The sequence below is a fragment of the Protomyctophum parallelum genome (genome assembly GCF_964188405.1).
Source record: "Protomyctophum parallelum genome assembly, chromosome: 3".
Taxonomy (NCBI): Eukaryota; Metazoa; Chordata; class Actinopteri; order Myctophiformes; family Myctophidae; genus Protomyctophum; species Protomyctophum parallelum.
The window spans coordinates 12,953,528-12,977,782 of record NC_139698.1 but is presented as its reverse complement, the minus strand read 5'-3'; the positions used below and the strand labels follow the sequence as shown (position 1 = coordinate 12,977,782).

At 46.2% G+C, this 24,255-nt stretch overlaps 1 protein-coding gene across 1 annotated transcript in view; it reads left to right on the top strand.

The window, feature by feature from the left end:
- Positions 1-24,255, top strand: part of LOC310856223 (teashirt homolog 1-B-like) — a 45,101-nt gene that overhangs the window by 1,557 nt on the left and 19,289 nt on the right. Inside the window, exons 2-3 of the mRNA XM_083761503.1 lie at positions 318-465; positions 653-1,299. Of these exons, the coding sequence (XP_083617629.1) occupies positions 1,260-1,299 (40 nt within the window). The 5' untranslated portion in view covers positions 318-465; positions 653-1,259. The remainder of the gene's footprint in view (positions 1-317; positions 466-652; positions 1,300-24,255) is intronic.

Genomic DNA, 24,255 nt, shown 5'->3' with positions numbered 1-24,255 from the left:
GGCTGAGGGGAAAAACAAGACAATTAAAAAGATTGACAGGTAGGCTCTACTGTCAGGGTGACGCTCGTACGAGAGGGGAGGAGTAAAATGGAGCAGGAAAAGCCACTCGATGCGTCTGTCTATCAGTTGAGGCTGTCTGAAACGCTTCTGGATCCACTGCGTTCAACCAACGGGGCTGCTTTCTTTTTTATATATTCCGGGAGCGAGCAGACAGACGAGACCTCGGCTTCACTCCCTGGAGTTTACAGAAGAGAAATTAGTTCATGTCGATCTCTTCTCGAGGGTGGATGCCTTGCATCTTGTTTGTTTCTCTTTAGTGAAGAAGCAGGGCAGGCGCCCCACCAACAACACCACCACCACCACATCAACCACCCGCATTACATTATAATGTCTGGATGAGATGAGATGAGATGAGCGGCGGCCGACAGTGAAAAGAATTTCCACGACTCTTGGAGAAAAAAAAATGTAAGTAGATTCCCCCCCACCCCCACCCCCCCTGCCCGACCGACTCAACGCCGGGGCTGGGAAGAGAAAAGTATCCGCTGTCGGTGAGGCTTGATCCGGGGGCTGAGCGAGGTGGCGTGGTGACGGACTGACATTAACCATCTAACCGCCTGTCTTATTTTCTACCCGTTTCTCTCTCTCGTTTCAGATCTGTGGCTCAAAGAAGAGAATAACCAAGCCGTGGGCAGCACGGGGATTACACATCAAAGGTGCTCGCGCCCTCAACACTGGACTTATTTTGTTTTTGTTACGATCTGAGTTTATTTATTTTTGGTGGTGCGAAGGTGAAACAAAGTAGCACCGTGAGATAGTGATTTTTCTGCCCCCCCTCCCTCCTCTCCTCTCCCGATGGCAGCAGGGGAGTGACTGAAACTTGGCTTCGAGGTTCTGCCTCTTTTTCTCCCCCCCCTGCCATAAGAGAGATGACGAAAGATGATCTTTGATAGACATGTCAGGAACTGGCGAGATTCTTTCATCTTTTTAATAACCGAAAACCGCTTTTTGGCCTATTACAATTCAGGACAGGACAATATCTGTATTGTAACAGCTTCAGGTGTGGACTCGGGTTGCTGAAATCCCACAATTAGTGAAAAGAAAAGGGGAAAAAAAGACAGAGCCAGAATAATAAGAATAAGAATTCAAAAGAAATCTTTGTCAGTTCGCTCCGAGATCAAGCCACGGGATGATTTTTCTCCACTGATTGACTTCTTCTTGTCATTCCTGCATGAGAAGCACCGTGGAAAGTGACGGTCAGTATGCCGAGGAGAAAGCAGCAAGACCCGCGACGATCAGCAGGTATACCCCGTCACCCCGAGCCGTGGCTTCACCCACCATTTCCCAACAGGCGATATAATAGTGCAGTGGACTTGTTTATTTAGATTTACAACATCAAAATAGCTCCCCTTTGACCTCCCATTGTGTACTGGTGCTTTGCATGCTGTCGTCCAGTCTGTAACTCAATTTCAATTAGGTTATTATTGTTATTATTATTATTATTATTATTTGCAACTTGGTTGTTTGACCCGTTATGTTTTTTAGGCGTTTGGCACCACTGCGCATAGACAAAGCGTATTCAATGGCACTGTAAGATTTTTCTCACTTGCACGGAAAGTTCTCTTAGACTGGTTGAATAAGCTAAATTGCATGTTATGGGGGGATAAAAGAGTCCTTTTGAGGTCCAAGAGTGAGTAATGATGAATAATTGACTCAGAAAGAGGGGAAGAAAACTGGTGAGAGCCGGTTTTCTTTCTTTTCTGTTTTATTAGAGGATTGCCATCCTTGATTTGATGCGTGATTGATCGCCTGTCATGTGGCAGCCTTTGATCTATTCATCCCTGATAAACATCAATAAATCTCTCCATGGAGACATGCATGCTTCTGACAGATTTAGCCAGTCAAAGGACAACCCCTGTTGCCTCAACTAGGAATTAAAACAAAAAATAAAGTTGTGATTTTAGGGGAAATCTGTAATTCTCTTGATTTTAGGCGGACATACAAAAGGCTGATTAAAGGCTTGAATTTATTGAATATAAAACAAAAATTAAAATAAAAAAAATCCCATAATCACTCCTTTTTTGTAAAGTTACATGTTTCACCCATCCCCTCTTAAGGTATTGTTTTGTATTAACTTCCTATCCAAGTTCTCCCCACATTCTTCCTACATTTTACTCTGCCAATGATATCTATATCCACACCTGTAGGGAAGTGTAATATTTACAATGTGGCCAACTGATAGAAGCAGATGTTGGCTTGGCGCTGGGCACAAGTCAGACAAGGTTGAAGTGTAGCGATTTGGATTTCCACTCCATTCTCTCTCGTCTCCCCCCTCAACCCTTTAAACAAAATGTAAATGAGTGACAGGAGTTTCTACCTCTGTGCTAATGAGGCCGAGCCTTTGAAGTTGGGCATTAACAACTGGAGTGAACAAAAGACAGTTATAGAATTTTAAAGAGGATTCTGAAATATGGGGTGCAAAGCGAACCGAACAGGAGGGCCAGGCACACAAGACTTTGAACTCTGCAGGTTTATCATTTTAAGTATGGGAGCCAGTGATGAGCTGTGTGGGATGGCTGTGCAGAACATTCAACCAGTGCTCTTTCTCTCTCTGGTGTGTGCGTGCGTGTGCATGTGTGTGTGTGTGTGTGTGTGTGCGTGTGTGTGCGTGTGCGTGTGCGTGTTGCGTTCTCTTTCTACCACAGAGAGCTCACATGATTCTGGCACACAGTGGGGAAGAAAGGCTTTAGTCTTAGATATATGGTGCTGCTCTTTCTCTCTGTGACCATCATCATCATCTCGCGATTTTGGTACAAAATCACATGGCACAGGAAGCCAGAACCAAGTCAAGACTGCAGGGACCCGAGTAATGTTTCCTCGTTCTCGTGGTAGATGTTGAACATAACACATGGCATCACCTTGATCCCCCACTGGTCTCTTCTCCACAACGCATGCACGCACACGCATGCACACTCCATTGATCCATTTGGCCTGTCGTTCAGCACATCATGAGTTGGAATGGTCAATCACAGCTTGGCAAACAGACTGCTTTCCGTTCTTCCACAAACATGACAGTTGGTAAGAGATAACGCCCTTACGCCCCCCTCCCCACCCAGTGCAACAAATAACCAAACACACACACACACACACACACACACACACACACACACACACACACACACACACAAGGCTGATGGTCTACTGGGAACGGTTACTGACCTGTGTCTTGTCTTCCCCTTTGTATCGCTGCTCAGAGAGGAAATTGCTCATGGTGGGAGTAAGCATGGAAATAAGGGGCTCAGTGAATCCAAAACTCCCAACAGTATACTGGAGTTGTCTTGCGAGGTTTAATGGTGCCCTTTCCCCCCCTGGCCTTTTCTTTTGTCCTGGCGAATATTAACCGCTTGGACCCTATAGCGCCCCTGTCCTGGGGCTAAAACTCGTGGAAATAGCAGATCTACAAACGTGCAACGTGTTACGCTTGTGTTGAGTTGTGAGCTTTAAGATTTGTTGTTTTTGGCGAAGATATTAAGTGTAGAGCGAAAACACGAGTGGGCCTAGTAGGGACTCTGGTCAACTAAGTATACGGTTTAGGTGATTAAGTATTTGAGTTGTTTTTATTAAATGTTTGAAAGCCAGGTTCAGTAAACAGTCATCCCAGAACAAAGACACACTATTAGTATAGTCTATCACTTTTACAAATTATACAGCAGGAAAAAGACAATGTTAAAAAGTCAAAGGCTTCCATCATAGTTATGCAACAATAATGTAATTACCATATTATTGTTTTATTTTTCTTCCAAAATTTCAAGACCATATTAAATTCACGTCTCAACGGGCATGGATTTTAATTAATGTACTTGTACGCGAAAATAGAGTACAGCTATAACCTTTCGCAGTTACATGAAAAAACTTTTCCAATTTTGGCTTTGCATAGTTTCATTCTTATTTTTTTTAAATACTGAACACAGCCACTCACCTTACTATTGTGTGTGTGTGTGTGTGTGTGTGTGTGTGTGTGTGTGTGTGTGTGTGTGTGTGTGTGATGCAAATTGTGTCTACTTGTCTAGATGTTATGTCTGTTTGTTGTACCATTGGCGATAACGATAATGTACTTTAGATCAATTTTCATCTTTTGGATTTTTTATTCTCAAACCTTTAGTGGAAATTCAAAGTAGCAAATACCATCAAATACACATGATGTGCCAGGGTGTTCCCCATGCATGTATACCTGCTTACAGATTACACCCCACTGTTGCATTTTAATAAGTCTCTTTTACTGGTGACGAGTCCAGGAAAGATGAGCACATTTTGTAACTGGAGTGACATTGTCTTTCATTCTAGGCCAGCTAGCATCGTAGGCATTGCTAGTCTTTAGAGGAAATGGGTATATATAAAAAAGAAAATACCACGCAGCTCTTTTCCTGGGGAAGACAGTGGTTAATTATGAGAGATAAAAAAAGGTAAGGTTGCTTCCCCTCGGCTTCATTAGAGAGATACCCTAATTATCTGTACCGCTGATGGATTTGTGACAGGCCCTAACGATTAATGCTGACAAATTCAGTAAGGTGTCAAGTCCGCAGCTGCCTTGATGTAATCAAGTTGATATTATACAGTCCCCATAGCCCCTAGTGCAGGACCAACTCAATTTGCCTGTGCAGGTGACAAATGGACTTTGCTACCTGACTAATCATGTCAGGAGACAATGCCAGTTAATGACCTCACTAAAACCCTCTGCTCTTAACCGTGGAACCTATGTTCCATAGGCCTGGCAGAAGCAGGCAGAACCAGCAGAATTGCCACTTCTTTAGCCTCTGCATGGAATGGCGCTGGCTACAGTGTGTCCCCTATTTATTATGTTCTAATGTTACACTACCTTTTTTGTGTGTGTGTGTGTGTGTGTGTGTGTGTGTGTGTGTGTGTGTGCACTTATTACAAGGTCATGAAGAATTGTTACATTGTTAAAGTTGGATGTTGTTACGGGAGAGTTTATGATATTTGTCATGTAATCTGGAATATTTCTTTAACAAAAATAGTTTGTTTGAGACCTGTTCAAGCTACTATATTTTATTTGATAATACTACTTTACATTCTATATTATAGAAGGGGAAGTAGTATAGGCCATTCCTGTAACCAGCATAGTTTTTATTTGTAAGAAATTCCGCTTTTAGTATTGAGGATTTTTTTCATATTGTTTTCAGGTATTCTGAATATACACACACACACACACACACACACACACACACACACACAGTCATACACACACACACACTCGCGCACACACACACACACACACACACACACACACACACACACACACACACACACACACACACACACACACTGCACCATGATAGGGTCTCCTCCATACCGTTTGGCTGTAGGAGGACGCTACTCGTATATGAAAGCTTATGTCACGCCACTCGTCGCCGTGGCGGTGGGGGTCATTATGGCGTGCGCTGGATGCCTGTTGAAGTTCTCCCAGTATATTCTGAGCTGGAGAAACCCAGTGCCCAGGGATTAATGGTTTAGCATGCCCGGGGTAGCTAAGATTACACAGCGACCTTTGTGCTCTTACTTGACGATGCTGTTATGTGATATTCTCCCCTCGAAATAATCAGCTAGCTGAGATTTATGTAGCTCCCAGCTCTAAATCAACGGCCTGAGGAGCACCAGTGTGCACTAGGTGTACTTCACTTTTACGTTGCTGGAGTTGTATTGGCCTTCTGTAGCCTACCGCTCTCCTCTCCCCAAAAGAAGGGAAAATTACAACACTGTTATTACTGGTAATACTTTTACATTAAAAACACGAAATAAAATAGAAGAAGGTGATTTTTGGTCTTGGCAAAGAAAATGGCATTCAGGCTTGAAAGTCAAACACATTTTTGTCAAAGACTTTGTTTTTAGGTCTGATATTTTTGCATTGCTACCAAGGACTAATAACTTTATTTTTCTTTTAAGTGTGTGTGTGTGTGTGTGTGTGTGTGTGTGTGTGTGTGTGTGTGTGTGTGTGTGTGTGTGTGTGTGATTATTAAATGTAGCATTTAGAACAGTATTGTGTGTGTGCTATAATTCATGCACAGCGCGTGCATGCATGTGTCTGTCGTTCAGTGATCAACGCAGCACAGCAGAGTTAACTTAGCATTGCTAGAATGACTAACTTTAGCCAGTGTAGCAGCAACAACAACCACACTCTTTACTCAGCCCCTGCACGACGAGTGAGAAGGGGGGCCGTGCATTCATTGTCTCTCCACTTCCCACAGTGGTAAAAATACGACTCCTAACAAGCATTACCGCCTCGGTATCGGCAGCAAGACCCTCTGCATGCTGCTCTGAACCTGGGATGTTCAGGAGCAGTACTGAGGCACACACAGATCCTCTCCACAGCGTGTATTTATTATTTCCTTCTGTCGTGTGTTCCCCAGCCCTTGCCTCGGTGTGTGCTTGGCGGTCAGACGCTGTCTTCTCCGTGCCTCGCTAGAGGTTACGCTAATTGGAGCGCTTGTGTCGTTAGCAGGTGGCATCGATCGGCCTCGTCGATAGCCAGTTTTGCTCTTGTGCCACCCTCTGAGACTAATAGTTAAATTTGCATCTGGGAATTGAGCCAGTCAAAGGTCAAACATGCTCAGCTTCGCTCTTTTTAATGCCTCCACACTCGCTCTCCCGAGCACCTCTGTGTTTGCGTGTATATGCTTGTGTGCGCCTTAGTTTGTGTGTTATACTTTGTAGCCTATAGGAGTATATGTTATAGTATATTAAGCTTTATGCACAGTCAAACCCCGGAGTGTTAGCTTAACTCTGGGAGCTAACCTCTTAAGCCCTATTATTCATCGTACAATGGCTGTCAAAATAGCCAATTTACAAGCTTACGACGTGTTGCAGCGTGACACGTTGTGAGCTTGTAGATCGGCTATTTTTTGCTATTATTAGTAGTATATTACATTTCTGAACATATAGGGACACCAGGTTGAACGTTGGTTAAGCTAGTGCTCCAGAGTTTGCTGTATAGGGTGGTTGTTAGATCACAGTGAGGTTTCAGCTGTGTCCCGTTGTGCTCTGAATGGCTTTGTCTTTTCTATTTGCATTGATGCGGATGTATTTTATTTATTTTCACCCCAATAGTTTTGCCACGTCCCTCTTGTCCCTTTAGTCCCTTTACGGTTTCCTTTCCAGGCCAGTCTCACTTTTAAGCTGCCCTCGGGGTGTGCTGCTGCCATCAGCAGTACACTGTCACAGTCACCCTTTCACTTTCACACACACACACACACACACACACACACACACACACACACACACACACACACACACACACACACACACACATATACATACACACACACACCTTAAGCTTAAGTGCAGCTAGCATGTCACCGTGGGAGGTCATAATGAAGGTGGCTTAGTATGATGGCGAATCATATCATTAAAGCAACCAGATGTGTGTTTTTGTTGCTTTGCCTACAGCTCATAAAAAAAACTAAAATAAATACAGGAACAAGTCATGAGACAAGAGAAAGAAAATAAAGTCTTAGAAAATCAAGTCTGATACCGAGAGAAGCCAGCCCTCTGGGACTGGCCTGACAAGCAGCCCGACTAGTCCTCACTGCCACGGAAAAACGCATTTCCCTCAAATAAGGATTTAATGTCTCTGAACTCTGAAGTTTGTTGTGCTGTAGAGTGTAGTGTCAGGAAATTTGACTATGACTCGCAAAAAAAATCCCTGCAACATTGCTATTATCGGCCCGCTGTTAAAAGTGATTAATTCCTAATAGTTGTGTTAAATGCTGAGTAATTTTACATTTTGTTGTAATGTACAGTGGTGATGTTAGACCTAAAAGCTTATTAGTGGAAAATGTTTCATACTGTAGGTTGTTGTTGTTTCATTAAATTCTTTAAGCATAATCTGAGACGTGAGAAGATAAGAGGGGAGGCGTTTGAGGAGAGAACCGGTCGTGCAACATTTAGAGGAAAGAAATTGACATCTCAAATTTTCTTAAGTACAGCATTAGATTTGCAGAAGTGTAAATGTTTTCTCTTGATCAGCGGTGAGCCTCCTCCTCCTCCTCCTCCAGAGGCCTTCTCTCCTTGCTGTTGGGAGAGAGAGAGTCTGCTGGAGAGCCTGCGAATTTTAACACGTTGCGTCCCATCAATAAAAGATGAGCAATTACGGAATATTTTGTCTAATAAGTATTTGAATATCTCGGCTACAGGAAAACATGTAGCTTTACCCGCTCGTTACATCAGTTAGCAAGGGACGGGCTGTGCGGAGTGAGAGGCACCTCTTTGATGCCAACAAACAAACAGACAAACGAGACGGGCCTGCTACAGTGGAGGAGCTAAGCCCTACCCAGGGACACCCAGCCCTTCTCTCTCTACCCCCTCTCTCTTTCTCTTGCGTGTATATATACCTCTCATCTCTCCCCTCTCGTCTCCCCGCGCTCTCTCTCTCTCTCTCTATCGCTCTCTTCCTCTCTGAAGCTTCTTTCACGTCCCCGTCTCCTCTGGATAAATACTTTATAATCTCTCTCTCCCCCCTTCTTTTTTTTCTGTTCTTCCTTTTCGTTGCGTGGTCAACCCTTGTTGTTTTTCTCGACATTGCCGTCAGAAAGGCCAGAGAACTGGACAAAAACGTAGTTTCTTTCTCTTTGTATTGTTTTTAATTATTAGCACATCGTGGGGAGATCGTCAGGGAAATGCAGGGGAGGGAAAGGGAATAGGAGAGACTCGGAGACAGAGAGGACCGCCGGGGATGTGTGTGTGTGTGTGTGTGTGTGTGTGTGGGGGGGGGGTAGACAGGAAGGACAGGATTGGGGAAAGCTGAGGGGGCGTGCATCCGTGTCCAGTGGCGAAAGGAGCTGGGGGGGGTTCAGTTTTCGAACGGGTATTAGAGCTGACAGATGAACGGGACGATGGACAAATTCTCCCGCAGCAGCTGTGACTGCCGCCATTATCCTGACAGGTGTCAATTAAGAATTACTGCCTCGTGGAGTGTGTGGGGGGGAGGGGGGTGGTCCCCCTCGCCCCCTCCCTCGTCCAGCTGTCTGCGTGTGAGAGGAATAACACTTTCCCCTTGTCAGTGTTGTTAGACCCCTCTCATACAGCCATGCACCCACCCTTTAAACACCAGCACACAGCAGTTCAGCGATCAATACTCTGTATTAGTGATCATGGTGTCTTTTCACTTCCCGGCTGTGGTGATGTGGTTGTCTGTGGGGGTTATCCGTATACCAACTTAGCATTTCTATCTTTGTTTACTAATAGCATACAGGTAGGGAATAATATACATGTGAGTGTGTGTGTGTGTGTGTGTGTGTGTGTGTGTGTGTGGTTGGGTGTGAAATGTAAAATCTTGAGTGCTAATTTGAGCGTCCCGGTGGGTGTTACATTGCCACATCACACGGGACCCATTTTTACACTATTTGACTGAAATGACCGCCTTAAGTATTTTGCAGTGTGTGTGTGTGTATACGTGCATATTATATTCATGCCTTTGTGCCCGTGTCTATGCATGTGTGTGTATGTGCATGCGGTGGGGTGAGGTATCTTGGGCTTTTAGTGCTGTAGCTTTTGGACTGCAACCCCGGCTGTCTGTCTCGCTGATACGGAGACCAAGCGTTTCGTTGGAGCCCAAAACGCCGTTTCCTTGATCCCCTGTTATTCACCCTGCCGGCTATTTGAGGGCAGCTACTATTCCACATCGCAAAGTAGGGACTTGAGGTCAACGAGTGAGAAAATGAACAGTTGCCATGGCCGATCTTGAAGGCTCACTTCCCTTAACCGCAGGCAAACACAACACTTTTGGGCTCAGCGTTCCCGCGGCTGCGTTGGAGCGGAAAATGTTAAAGAATAAACCCTGGTTTATGTCGTGCGACAGTAGGCTATATAGCAACAGTATAGCAACAGTATAGCGAGTCAGAAATTACAATACAAGTTCAGTAACGTATTGCAGCGTGACATGCAACAAGCTGGTAGATTGTATATTTTAATTCGCAGAGGTTCACCAAATTCATAATTGTAATTAAATTCAGTTCCGATAAGTATATGGATCGATTTAAACTGTGTACTGTTAATGTACAGTAGAAAACAATGTAGAGGCTGCTGCTTGCTACAGAGAGCTAGCATACCTCCGAGTCATTATTGCTGTAGGCCAGGCCTTGTGCAGAGGAGAAGGGACAAGGGAAATGATGTCATGGGCCATGCAGTTAAAATTTCCCATTTGTCCTATATTGTACAACAAAGGGTATGATGTTTTCTTGTCATTTGATCCAGCTAGTAAAGGTGTGTGTGTGTGTGTGTGTGCAGTGTGTGTGTGCGCGTAAAATGAATTAAAAGGCCACACAGCAGTGATAACACAGTTTAACTTTCACATCATTGTGAGGTGTTGTGTTTTCTACCATTCCCCGTACATTCTTTACAACAGACCTTTATATCCTCTGCTATAGGTTTCATAATTTGCGATGGCATATAATTTAGTAACATACCTCAATACATCGCGCTGTGTAGCACGCCATGCTGTAGCGACTGTGGCGCAAAAGGTGTTTTTATTAGTTAGTTTCTGTCACGCGTACAATTCTCGGCACAGACGTGGAATAAACATGAGAATGTTCAATCGTTAGCAGGAGGAAGAACGCCGGCAACATGAGAGGCTTTACAAGAACTACCCAGGAATACACGCTGGACGGATTTGCATGTTCACTTGGGAGTTACAATTTTGGATTTCCTGCCTAGAAATCATTTGCCACAGAAAATAACTGCACGGGAGAGATAATATCAGTGTTATTTTTCCACTTGCCTTTATTTGCATATCTGTTGTTTTAAATAAGGCAACCCTCGGAGTGAAATCCATTTTTGTATTGTTTCATAGCAACTCTGCATCACCTTATTTTTTTCTCCAATACAGACCTACCCACCCCCTCTCTCTCTCTCTCTCTCTCTCTCTCTCTCTCTCTCCCCTTTTCTGTCTTTTCTTCCTCAGCTCTGTCTCACACGGCACCAAGAATGCTCGGAGCGATTATCAAACCTGCGCATATTCCATCCCCATGCAAATCAACTGCGCTTTCTTATCGTTCGTACCCAAACCCCCCCCCCCCCAAACGCCTGTGTGTAATCAAAGTAAACGGCAGCTAAAGCACGGGAAGCAAAGGGAAGCACGGCGCTCTTTGTAGGGATAGATGGAATGAGGGATTAAATATTAACCTGGTGCGGCTGACTTAAGGCAGTGTTTTACATAGCAGCTCCCGCCGCGGATGCCACGCATTGATCCCTCGCCCAGTAACGTTTACGCGTTTGGCTGCTGCCGTTAATTTTTCAACACCATTTCACCGGCCAGGCCTTTAAGAGGAAAAGGGAGAATGAGAGAGAGAGAGAGAGAGAGAGACCAATGAATAGATATCCACCCTCTCCCACCCATTCTCTCGCCGCCACCCCCCCCCCCCCCCACGCTGCTCTTAAAGGGGCAGGTGAGATGGATGATAGCAATTTGAAATTTTGTTTGTGCGTGTGATCATGGAGATTGTTTTTGGTATTACTGTGGTGTAACAATTCTCATGATTAATTGAGGGGGTGAACGTGGCGTGAACGCGGGCAGGCGGCTTCGGATTCCCGCGAGTTTGCAGCGCCTTCGCCAGGTTGCCCCCCCCCCCCGCCCCGACTTGTGAATGTGGTGTTGTGTCGCTTGTCGCCACCGTGTGCGACTGACCTTGGAATCCCAACACTGTGGCCTTATGTGTGTGTGCACACACACACACACACACACACACACACACACACACACACACACACACACACACACACACACACCCTGGAAACGGCCTCCGTGCACACTGCCCTTCTTGTTGTATTATTTCCCCCAGCCCCCGCTCTCACCCCGCCACTAAACTAACGCCACTTCCTCCTCTGTGATTAAAGGGAAAATCTTAAAAAAGGTAAACAAAAAACAAGATGGCCACAGTGGCGGCCCTGTATTTTGTAACAGAACGTGTGTTTGTATTAAGGTAGCTGAAGGTCCTGCTCTTGGTGTGTGTGTGTGTGTGTGTGTGTGTGTGTGTGTGTGTGTGTGTGTGTGTGTGTATCACTGCGTTTGCACGCACACACACACTGTGTGTGTGTGTGTGTGTGTGTATGTGTCACTGCGTTTGCACGCTCCAGCCATTATCAGAGAGTCACAGAGGTCGGGTCTACTAACCACTTAAGCCCTGTGTGTGTGTGTGTGTGTGTGTGTGTACGTTGGTCGTATATAACGGATAGCTGGAGATAGCTGACTCACAAGCTCACATATATAGCGTGTCGCTATACAGTATATATATATATATATAATATATATATGCGACACACCGTGGGCTTGTGGATCAGCTACTTTCACAGTTTCAGACAATTCTGCAGATATTTTGGAAAGCCTCCACCCCCAAAAATAGGCACGCCAGGTTAAAAGTGGTTAACGAGGGTCGGTGCGTGCGTGTATGTGTGTATGTGCGTGTGTGTACATGTGTATGTGTGTGCGTGTATATGTGTGCGTGTGCGTGCGTGCGTGTGTCAGTAGTGTGCTGGTGCTGTAGTATGGAGGCATTGTGAAGGCCCTCTGGCATTTCTAAATGCAGTGTCAGTCCGCGGCTCTGGCTGGCCTGCCTGCCTGCAGTCACCGGAGAGGGAGGTCAGACATGGCCGCCGCTCATCACTCAGCCCTAATGATGCCTTGTTTCCCCGCCCCCCCCCCCCCCCCCCCCCCCCCCCCCCCCTCTACCACCCCCCCTCTTCCCAGGCGCTCCGGCCAGAGTGCACATCTGACGGGGTCGTTCGCAGGTCGCGACCCCCAGGTGGCCACGGCCCTTCTCACTGCTAGACCGCCTCGCCTTGTTGTTTTCCTTTGCTCTCTCGCTCTCTTCCTCTCTCTCTGTCTCTCTTACTCTCTCTCTCTCTCTCTCTCTCTCTCTGTCTCTCTCTGTCTCTGTCTCTCTCTTACTCTCTCTCTTTCTCTGTCTTTCTCTTACTCTCTCTCTTTCTCTGTCTCTCTCTTACTCTCTCTTTCTCTGTCTCTCTCTCTCTTTCTCTCTCTCCCACTTTTGTCTCCTCGTGCGTTCTCTTGCTCCCTGCTTGTTCTTTTTTTGTTAGTTTTTTTGTTAAAGGATTTCCTGGTTTTCATAGTTAGTTTCCTCGCTCCATGTTCATGTTAGCGTTTCTCTCTCTCTCGTTGCGCTCTCTCTCTCTCTCTCTCTCTCTCTCTCTCTCTCTCTCTCTCTCTCTCTCTCTCTCTCCCTTTGATATTGTCGCTTTTATCCTTTAATACTTCACTTTCCCTAACTTCTTTTGATTCTCTCCCTCTCTCTCTGTCCATCTCTTTTTCTCCCACTCTCTCCCCACCTCCACCCCCTCTCCTTTAGTCAAAGTAGCCGTGGTCCCCATAGCAACACATAGTGAACTCTTAATGTTGGAGTGGCTCAGTGTCTGAGGATCATTAGTGTGAATGCAGGCCTCCGCTACTGAATGGCCTGTTGTTGATCCATCCGACTCTCTCCCTATTCCTCATTCCTGGGATTTTGGACGGACACATCTGCCACCTCTCCCTCCGCCTCATCAGTCAGAGGGTCGCCCGCGTCCCCTGATCTCGCCACAGTCGGTCTTTACCCGGTCGGCCTGACCGATGGCCGCCGGGCACCGGCTGATCCGGAGGCAGAGCGCGACGGGTCCCTTGCGGGCGCCGCTGCGCGCTCTCTCTCTCTCTCTCTCTCCCCCACTCCCCGGGCATGCCCCCCCCCCCCCCCATTTCCCCCAGAATGGGGCGCGTGATCACGCGAGAGATTGAGAGGCGACACTCGGAACGTTCCCTCTGTCACGCCTGACTTGCGCTCGGCTGTTTTGGCCGTTAAATCTCCAGAGCACTGATAACAGGTCAGCCGTTGAGAGGGAGGGAGGGAGGGAGGAGGAGGGGGAGGGGGAGGGGGAGGGGGGAGAAAGAGAGTGAGAGTATCAGGATATGATTAGAGAGAGAGAGAGCAAGACAGTGTGTATGTGAGAGAGAGAGAGCGAGCAAGACAGTGTGTATGAGAGAGAGAGAGAGAGAGAGCCTGGCTGTTCAGGCTCCCTCACCGGGTGGGCGGTGCGTGCAGTGGAAGGGTCAGTGGGATGCCGTGATAGGCTAATCTGCCAGGAAGGGAGGGCAAAGCGTGCCCCATGGGAGTATCTTATTGGCTGAGCTTTACCAGCTCTGTGAAATAAAATCTCATTGCTCCTTTTGTTTTTTTGTTTTTTCTTTTGTTTTTTCCCTTTTTTTTCCCTTTCTTTTTCTCCTCATTTTTGTGTGTTTTGAGATTGATAGTGCAGCTATTCATTCTGAGATCTCTTTTGGGTGTGAATATTTATTCTAGCACGCACGTGTGTGTGTGTATGTGTGTGTGTATGTGTGTGTATGTGTGTGTATCTGCGCAATGCGCGCATGCTTGGCTGCCCTGCATGCACTGCACAACTACATGCATGCGTGTTTGTGTGCCTGTGTCTACATTTTGTTCCATCTTGGTTCCTGTGGGAGTGTGTGTGTGTGTGTGTGTGTGTGTGTGTGACTGTGTGTGTGTGTGTGTGTGTGTGTGTCCTCTATAGTGAGACACATGGATGACAGATGACCCAGTGGGAGACACAGCCATCCTGCCCAACCGGAATCCGCCGCGGCCCCACTAAAAAGTTCATACTTTGTTTACTTCCTCGCTTTGCCATAAATCTTCGATTCACCTCCGACGACGTGGCGTTGCCCTTGCTCGGGTTACGGCTTTGTGCATGATCATAATAGCTGCGTCATTGTGTGAGAGAGAGAGAGAGAGAGAGTGAGAGGGAACAAACCGGGCCGCCAACCTGGGCTGCGCGCACGCCTGTCTGTAGCTTCAGGGGAACGGGGCGGAGGAGAGGGCGGGGGGGGGTGGAGGTGGGAGCTTACTGGACCAGAGGAAACCTAAATCCTCGTATAAAAAAGGCCACGCACTCGGCCCAGGCCAAGGGAGAGAGAGAGAGAGAGAGAGGAGGAGAAGGAGTGAGTGAGAGGGAGGGAGGGAGGGAGGGAGGGAGAGGGAAAAAAGTTGATTTCCTTTTTCAGCAGAGCCATACATCACTGGGCCTCCCAGCTGCAGTGTCACAGGCTGACAGAATGACATGTGTCATTTATCAAAGGGGCCAGGCGGGGGGGGGGGGGGGGGGGGGGCCTTGGGAAACGTGCACCACAAAGCCTGAGAGAGTTCATTCCAACGCTCAACCCCCCCCCCCCTCCCCCCCACACATCTCCACCACTCCCCCCCCCCACCCAGCCCGCCCCCGCTGTTTCTCTCTCTCTCTTTTTCTCTTTCTCTCTCACACTCACTCACTCACTCGTCTGTCTGTCTGTCTGTCTGTCTGTCTGTCTGTCTGTCTGTCTGTCTGTCTGTCTGTCTGTCTGTCTGTCTGTCTGTCTGTTTCCTGTCTTCCTGATATGAGGAGCGGCGCGTCACTGCCAACGGGTTTTGCTTCTGTTGTTGTTTCTGGTTGTGGCTCCTCTCCTCTCGTCCTGTTGGCTCCAGCCCTGCTTTCAGCAGAGTCACCATGCTCACATTCCTCTGATGTTTTTTCATTAATGATTTCTGCTCTAGGTAATTGTTTTGGTCGGTGTGTGTGTGGGTGCGTGTGTGCGCACACACACACACACACACACACACACACACACACACACACACGCTGCACATTGTTGTAGTTGCTGTTGAGGAGCTTGTTTGACAGAGTGATTACCACTCCTCTGGCTGTTGGCCCCAGTAGGGGGTCCGGGGGGGTCACGGCACCAGAGCACCAGGGGCCCGTCGGAGAACGCAATACGTTAAGCACGCACAACAGCTTGTTACACAGAAATGGCCGCTGTAGCCAATCTGTCACTTTACAATGGGGGAGCCGTGTCAGTCCGGTCGACGCGCCGCATGCATGCACGCACGCCTTATATCTGCAACTTTGTTTTAATGTCTTACCTCATTGCACGCTGCACTCACCCCCCCCCACTCCACCCAACCTCACTTTTCCGAGCAGCCCCGCTCATCCATCATCCCCTCACCTTTCATCCGCGTGCCCCCTCCTCCTTTAGCCCCTCATCCACCCCACATCATCAGCCCCTTGTAGGGTTAACTCCGTCACAGCTGCCTCCAGAATCAATAAACTATCTCACCTGGGTGTGTCCGCCCAGCCCGGCCCGGCCCGGCCCGGTCGGAGACACACACACACACACACACACACACACACACACACACACACACACACACACACACACACACACACACACACACACACAGAAGTATAGAGGTTCCTGGGCTTTTATAGCCCTGCTCATTCCCCCCGTACCTACCTAGACCGCATTAGGGAGTGAGAGAGACCAGCCCTGCTCTCTCTCTCCACTCTACCGTGTGGCAGACACTGTGAAATGTTGAGTGCAGTGGTGGGAAAAAAAAGTTAAAAAAGTATTGTCATTATGCAGAATATTCCATTTCAAGTGTATAAAAAACCTTTTGAAAACGGCGTGACGCATTGTGAGCATTGTGACGCATTGTGAGCATTGTGACGCATTGTGAGCATTGTGACGCATTGTTTTTGTAATAATAATGAAAATCTTCAAAGTAACTGGTAACTAAAGTTTTCAAATTAATGTAGTGGAGTAAAAGTACAATATGTGCCCTTGAATTGTAGTGGAGTAGAAGTAAAGTATACTAGGTTTAAGTAAATGTACTTAGTTACTTAGTTTACACCACTGGCTGAGTGTTACTCTAAAGGTGCTGTGAGTTTCTTTTTTTCTTTTTTTTTTCTAAAATAAATGTTAGATAGCTCTATATTCTGAGTAATCATTGCTGGAGTGTTTGTTCTATAACAGGGGTCTCCCTGTCTCTTTTTAGTATGTCTCTTTTTAGTAAACCTGAATTAAAAAAAAATGAATTTTCAGGTCGCATTCAGGATGAACAAGTGAAATTCGCATATTTGGATCTGGAACTATAACAATCGGGGGCTGTTTAATTTCTCTCTTCTGGTTGGCTGAAATTTGCAACCCCACCTGAGAATGTATGTTCTGTTTATGAAAGATCTGAAGAGATGAGGAGACTGCTGTTGAACAACGCTATAGAAATGAATATAGTATATAGAATATAGAATATAGTAGAGCTTTAACCTTTATCCTTTTATTTTACCAAAATATATCGCTTAACTTACCTTTCAATGTATTTGACCAAAATGAGAATAACATTACTCGTAAAAGTGTGATCAAATGTGCGTGTGTGTGTTTGTGTGTGTGTGTGTGTGTGTGTGTGTGTGTGTGTGTGTGAACTAACACCTCTGACTCAAACTCTTGGCCTTGCTTGAAATGCAAGTACAGTCAATACCAGTCAATTTACAATTTAGGCATTTAGCAGATGCTCTTAATCCAGAGCGATTTACAGTAAGCATGAACAAAAAGCATGGCAATACAGTACATCACATACATATGCACAATCTCTGTAAAGCGCCTTGGATAAAGGGGCTATATAAATGCACCATTTACTATTTACCATTTTATACACAAAAGTAGTTATGAAACATGCGTAAGCTAAGAATGTAACAGTGGAATAACTATATAATAAAACTATACATACTATTCATATATACTATAAAGTGCTATGACTACATGAAATGCAATTCTAGTCCAAGGTTACAAGTCCATTTGGTTCCATTTGTACACTTGTGTAGTTACATGTCCATTGGTTTCATTTGTACACTTGTGTAGTTACATGTCCATTGGTTTCATTTGTACACTTGTGTAGTTACATGTCCATTGGTTTCATTTGTACACTTGTGTAGTTACATGTCCATTGGTTTCATTTGTACACTTGTGTAGTTACATGTCCATTGGTTTCATTTGTACACTTGTGTAGTTACATGTCCATTTGGTCGCATTTGTAAGGAGCATTTTACGTGTGAGGTACCAGTGGATAGATGTTAGATGTCGGCCTCGTAGATCTACGTTTGTAGTTGCAGTTATGATGCCAGACTACATGCACTAGGTCGATAAGATCGTCCTGATAAGTAACCTACTGGTGATAATCGGTTGATCACATTCGAAGCGGGTGCTTTCGTGTTATGCAATATTCTGACGTCCAAAAATGGCCCCCAAATCCGCAGGTTGGGAATAGCTGATTTAGCGATCACATGCCTTTCATGGTGACCTCCAGTGAAGAGTTGATCCAGTGGGTATTTGGACTATCGTGGTTATTTTTTTTGTATGGATATAATGGTATGAGTCTAGATATCGTCTGGGATTTTCAACGTTGTATTATTGTGATGTGGCATAAGTTAGGTGTTGTCTCTTCCTGGTTTTAAAGGTGGCATTTTACATTCAAGTGATGTGATTTTCTGAACTTACCGGACTATCTATAGGTGTCTATTATTTGTCTTCACCCACTTATCTTTTATAGCCATATACTGGTGATTGCTAATCAAAAACATAGTTCTTTGTGTCTTATAGTTGTTTTGTGAAAGAATAGTCACAAACTATCGTCACAAAGTCGATATTGAGGTATTTGGTAAAAAAACAGATTTTGTCCATGTCACATGTGGCAGGGCCAGGAGAGCAGTGCTTGACACTGGGTGGAATTAGTGATTTCTCATTACATATCAATATTTGAATCGATTTCAATACTCACACAGTATCAATACCATCAATATCATGCTCTCTCTCGTCTCATAATGTACTGCACCTAATTTAAAGATCAGTTGCTCATTTAGACTTTTATAGTGCTGATATGCATCACTATAAAAACTAGTGCTGGAGAAGAGATTCAGTACAACTAAAAGACAAGTCATTGTATGTGCACAACGTGTTGTGAGCTTGTAGATCAGCTATTTTCAGCATGCAACCAAGTATAAAAATCGGGCATTACAACGCCATCAAGGCCTGGCAAAAATACATTTTAGTTGGCTAAATAAACTGTAGATTTAGTCGATATTTCGCCGAGTGAAACTAGACTAACATTCCAGGTGACTACTAACATCAAAATTTGCTGTCAAAATCAACACTGGGCAGAGGAAGAGGAAAGGGGGGGGGGGGGGGCTCTACTACTGGTGTATTTTTCTTTGCTTTGTGTGCAAACAGGGTTAAAAGACAAGCTACATCATTAAGGGGGATATTCACTGCCATGTCACTGACAGACCACCTCTCCAACAACAGGTCACCCATAGTTCACTCGCTCCCTGTAAGCCCCCTCCTCCCTCCATGTCCCGCATGCCTCCTCACACACACACACACACACACACACACACACACACACACACACACACACACACACACACACATACGGGCTGCAGAGATATGTGGTATGGTATGCGAACGTTGCCATTTATGTCACACAATGGTTGTTATAAGTAGGTCGGTTATGATGTTGAGTTTTATTTGGGCGGGGGTTTATTGCCCCAGGGGCTCAACAGTTGTTTGTTGTTATAACCACTTAAGCCCTTTGTCATACAACAACCATGTCACAAATAGCAGATCTACAAGCTCGTCGCAACGCATGGCATGGTGACACATTGTGAACTTAATGTAGAGTAGACAGTGGTTTAACAGCAGAGGTCACACACACACACACACACACACACACACACACACACACACACAGTAGTTAATTAATGAAGTCCTCACTCCTCTGTGTTCATTTAACTCCGAGAGACTTGGCAAATGCAACCACGTATGGGTCCATTTGTACACACAGGGTTAAATAAACAGCATGGATTTGACCGTGAACATCAGAAGGATGTTCAGAGACGGCGTTCTCACCGTGTCCTCGTTAGGTAAACCACTCCCCTAAAGGAGTTGGGGTCCAGGGGTTCCCCAGCTAAATTAGTTTTATATAACATTAAAAAAAAAATCTGTTTAGCCTAAAATAAATTGTATATATGGAGGGGAAAAATGTGGGTCAAATTTGGAATATCTTTGGAACCTGCTTACCTGGCACAACATCTTGTCAGATGGGGGTCCACAACATCTTGTCAGATGGGGGTCCACAACAACTTGTCAGATGGGGGTCCACAACATCTTGTCAGATGGGGTCCACGGCCAAATACATTATACATTTTGGGAAATGTTCGAGAACCACTAACTGTTCTAAAGGATTCTTATCTCTCCTGTTCAGTCTCTTTCTCTCTCTCTCTCTCTTCAGTCATCTCTTTGTTGTCTCCCACTCCTCCTTTTCTCTCTTCTCCCTGTGTGTGTGTGTGTGTGTGTGTTTGTGTGTGTGTGTGTGTGTGCGGAGGAGACAACGCTCTTCATTTGTCTTCATAAGCCTCATTTATTTTTGCAGCCAGATGTGAGCTGACAGGCATCAGTCAGTGCCCCCTACCTCCCCCTCCTCCCTGGCGCCCCTTGAGCCCCCCCCCCCCCCCCCCCCCCCCCCCCCCCCCCCCCCCCCCCCCACCCCCACCCCCCCCCCCCCCCCCAACACACACACGCACACATACACACGCATGCACGCACACACACACACACACCTCAATCACCCCCCACCACCCCATGAACCGTTCCCGCTAGAGGTCAGGAAAACAGTCACGTCTCCCCTCGCTCGCGTGTTCGCTCGCTCGCACCCATCCAAACCCCCCCCCACACTACCCCCCCGCCCCGCCCCATCCCCCCATCAGCGTTACTGAAGATGGATGTGTCTTTAAAGCAGAGATTGATTGTGGATATCAGAGTTATGGTGTCATTCATCACAGCCAATATTATTTAGACTAGTGGGATTGAACCGGGAGGAGGTGGACCTAACTCCTCCTGGACTGGACTGGACTAGACAGATGGACAGACGGGCCGCGGGCCAGGGGACAGCGTAGCCATGTGAGGGACATTTCAGATGGACAGACAGGCAGCAGGCCAGGGGACAGCATAGCCATGTGAGGGACATTTCAGATGGACAGACAGGCAGCGGGCCAGGGGACAGCGTAGCCATGTGAGGGACACACAGGCGCGGGCCAGGGGACAGCGTAGCCATGTGAGGGACATTTCAGATGGACAGACAGGCAGCGGGCCAGGGGACAGTGTGGCCGTGTGAGGGACAGACAGGCAGCGGGCCAGGGGACAGCGTGGCCGTGTGAGGGACAGACAGGCAGCGGGCCAGGGGACAGCCTGGCCATGTGAGGGACAGACAGGCAGCGGGCCAGGGGACAGCCTGGCCATGTGAGGGACAGACAGGCAGCGGGCCAGGGGACAGCCTGGCCATGTTGTGCTGTTTGGGTCTGACTGGGCCCTAAAAGTACCTGCATATTTACTTAAGTGTTTTACTGGTAGTATGCATATTACTTGTGTATTCAAAAGTGCATATTACGAAGTTCATTTTCAGAAAATTGTCAGAAATGTTCCAAGAGTAGGCTAGTCAATATAGCAGTTCTACAAGTTATATAATAAGCGGTTAATAAGTCATTCTTGTCCTTTCCTAGATATGTAGCAGTAAAAAGTATTTGAAAATGTAGCAGTAAAAAGTATTTGAAATGAGTGAAAATCACCATCGGCTTTCAAAACAAAAAAACGAACACATGCTTTTCCCACCATGGTATATGGGTATAGGGGTGCAACAGTTAGTCGAGCTGATCAATATAATCGATTTTATACATTTTTGATTTAATAATCTATTCCTATTTTAGGCATGTCATTGTTTCGTGAAACCTTTTTTTTTAAGAAGGTCAAAAGCTCAAAATATTAGTAGTGCAAATTGCCGATCTGCAAGCTCACAACGTGTCACATTGCATCGCATTGTGAGCTTGTAGAGCGGCTATTTTCAGCGTGACACTGTTGTGTATAAAGTATTAAATGACCCTTAGGTGATTGATAGAATAAGAAGATCATTGATAATTTGCAGCTGTAGTACAGGTGTGTTTCTGGTATGATGGGGCTGTGGTGCAACGTACTGCTACTTCTTTGTTACCACATCTGTGTGTTGATGGAGGGGTGTTACGTATGTGTGTGTGAGATGGTGTTCGTTTGTTTGAGGAACTACAGTACAGTATGTGCAATCGTGCGTGTGTGTGTGTGTGTGTGTGTGTGTGTGGGAAATGATCTAGCCTCTAGGTTCGGGTGACCTATTAAAAATAAAAATGAAACGGGTCCCATAGTCTCTTGTTGCAGAAATAACAAAAAAATGCTGATCTACAAGCTAACAATGTGTCGCGATGCAACATGCTGTGAGCTTTTAGATTTGTTTAACAGTGTTTTGAATTTGTTTAGTTTTTTACCTTTTTTACCTGATGTCTTCATCAGGATGGGAAACACCTTTCAACAGAACAGACCCTGATAAACACCTACTGTATACGTGTTCATCATACAGGTGTTATTATTTTAATCGTGGTGAAAACCCAGAAACTTTGGTATCAGTATAGTCAAGTGAATGCCGAAAAATGGGATATTTGATTGTTTTAGAGACATTTTGTCAGGAATCTCTGATTCCCTGCTTGAAACAGCTAGGTGAGCTTTCGTCTTGTGGAATGTCTGTGTGTGTGTGTGGGGAGGGGTTGTGGCCAAATCAGTTTTTATCTCCCTGTTTTCACTCGGTATACACTGTGTGTGTGTGTGTGTGTGTGTGTGTGTGTGTGTGTGTGTGTGTTTTCTCTCCTGCATGGACGTCTCCATTGATCCCCAGTGATGTGCTCCTCTTGTGTGTGTGTGTGTGTGTGTGTGTGTGTGTGTGTGTGTGTATGTGTGTGTGCATGGACGTCTCCATTGATCCCAGTCAGCTCCTCCTTCACAGTCTTTTCTCGTCGGACGTTTGATTTACAGCTTCATTAGGATCCGTATGCTGCCTCCGTTTCCTTTGTCTGCCTCCTCCCTCCTCTCAGCCCGTAGCCAGGTCACTCTGGGAGACGCATGCACGCACACTCACGCACATGCAAGCACACGCACGCGCACGCTCTATTGTGTTACTATACTTGTGAGGACGTAAACATTTTATGATGTTGATTTATTCATTTTTTTATTTTTTTTATTTGCTCTAAGACTAAAGCCAACTACAGTCACGCTAACCTCAACCTGAATACTCCATTCACACCAAGTACTAAACTACGTTTCTTCATTTATCTTTGTTATAATTGTGGTGGGAACTCTGTCTGCCATCTACTTGACTTGGACAGACTTTAAAAAAACTATATCTTTATAGTTATAGTGAAGCAGCCCTTAAACCTATAAACCTATAAAACAAACTTTTTAAACCTTTCCCGTCCAGGAAAATGGCTCTCACACGGCCAATTCTCAAATTCTACTATAATACTGTACTTGTAGGGAAATGTGGCCCTCACAAGAATACACACACACACACACACACACACACACACACACACACACACACACACACCTCTCTGTGGGTGGGGGTGGGGGTGGGGGGGGACTTGTGCGTCCAATTACATTTTGTATTGTTGTTTCACTTTCTATTACTCATCATCCCTCCCCGCCCGTTTGTTTGAATAATTGCGTATTATTCATCGGTGGCTCCAGCCACCTCGTGTTGTGCCCTGGCTGCATGGGACACCTCGTGTGGTGCCCTGGCTGCATGGGACACCTTGTGTGGTGGCCTGGCTGCATGGGACACCTCGTGTGGTGGCCTGGCTGCATGGGACACCTTGTGTGGTGCCCTGGCTGCATGGGACACCTTGTGTGGTGCCCTGGCTGCATGGGACACCTTGTGTGGTGCCCTGGCTGCATGGGACACCTTGTGTGGTACCCTGGCTGCATGGGACACCTTGTGTGGTACCCTGGCTGTATGGGAGTGGCTCCAGCCACCTCGTGTTGTGCCCTGGCTGCATGGGAGTGAAGTGGCTGTGAGGCGGCTTGGAGATGCTTCCCTGCCCCCAGGCAGCCACCGTGCTTCTGAAAAGAGGCCTCATTGTGTGTGTGTCGTCTTTTTTATGGCGCTGTCTGAAAAGAGAGGGATGCACTCCAGTCGGCCATTCAGATGCACGCGGTGAAGCCGCCAGCGGGGTAGGACAAACACCCACAGGTTGTAAACTGTTTGAAAAGGAGAGTGTGTGCATGCGTGTGCGTGTGCGTGTGTGTGTGTGCGTGCATGTGTGCGCGCTTGAGTACACTTCCAACTGAATGGACTTTGCTTCTTCTCTTCTCCACCCAACTTGTATAGCTCACCACACACATCACACGTTCCATTTCTCCCGTCCACCTGTCTTCTATAGTCGCTCCAAAACGACTTTCTTTCGGTCATGTTTCTTCTTTTTTTTTTTACCGTCTCATGTTTAAAATCCCTCCCCCAACCTGCCATTATCAGG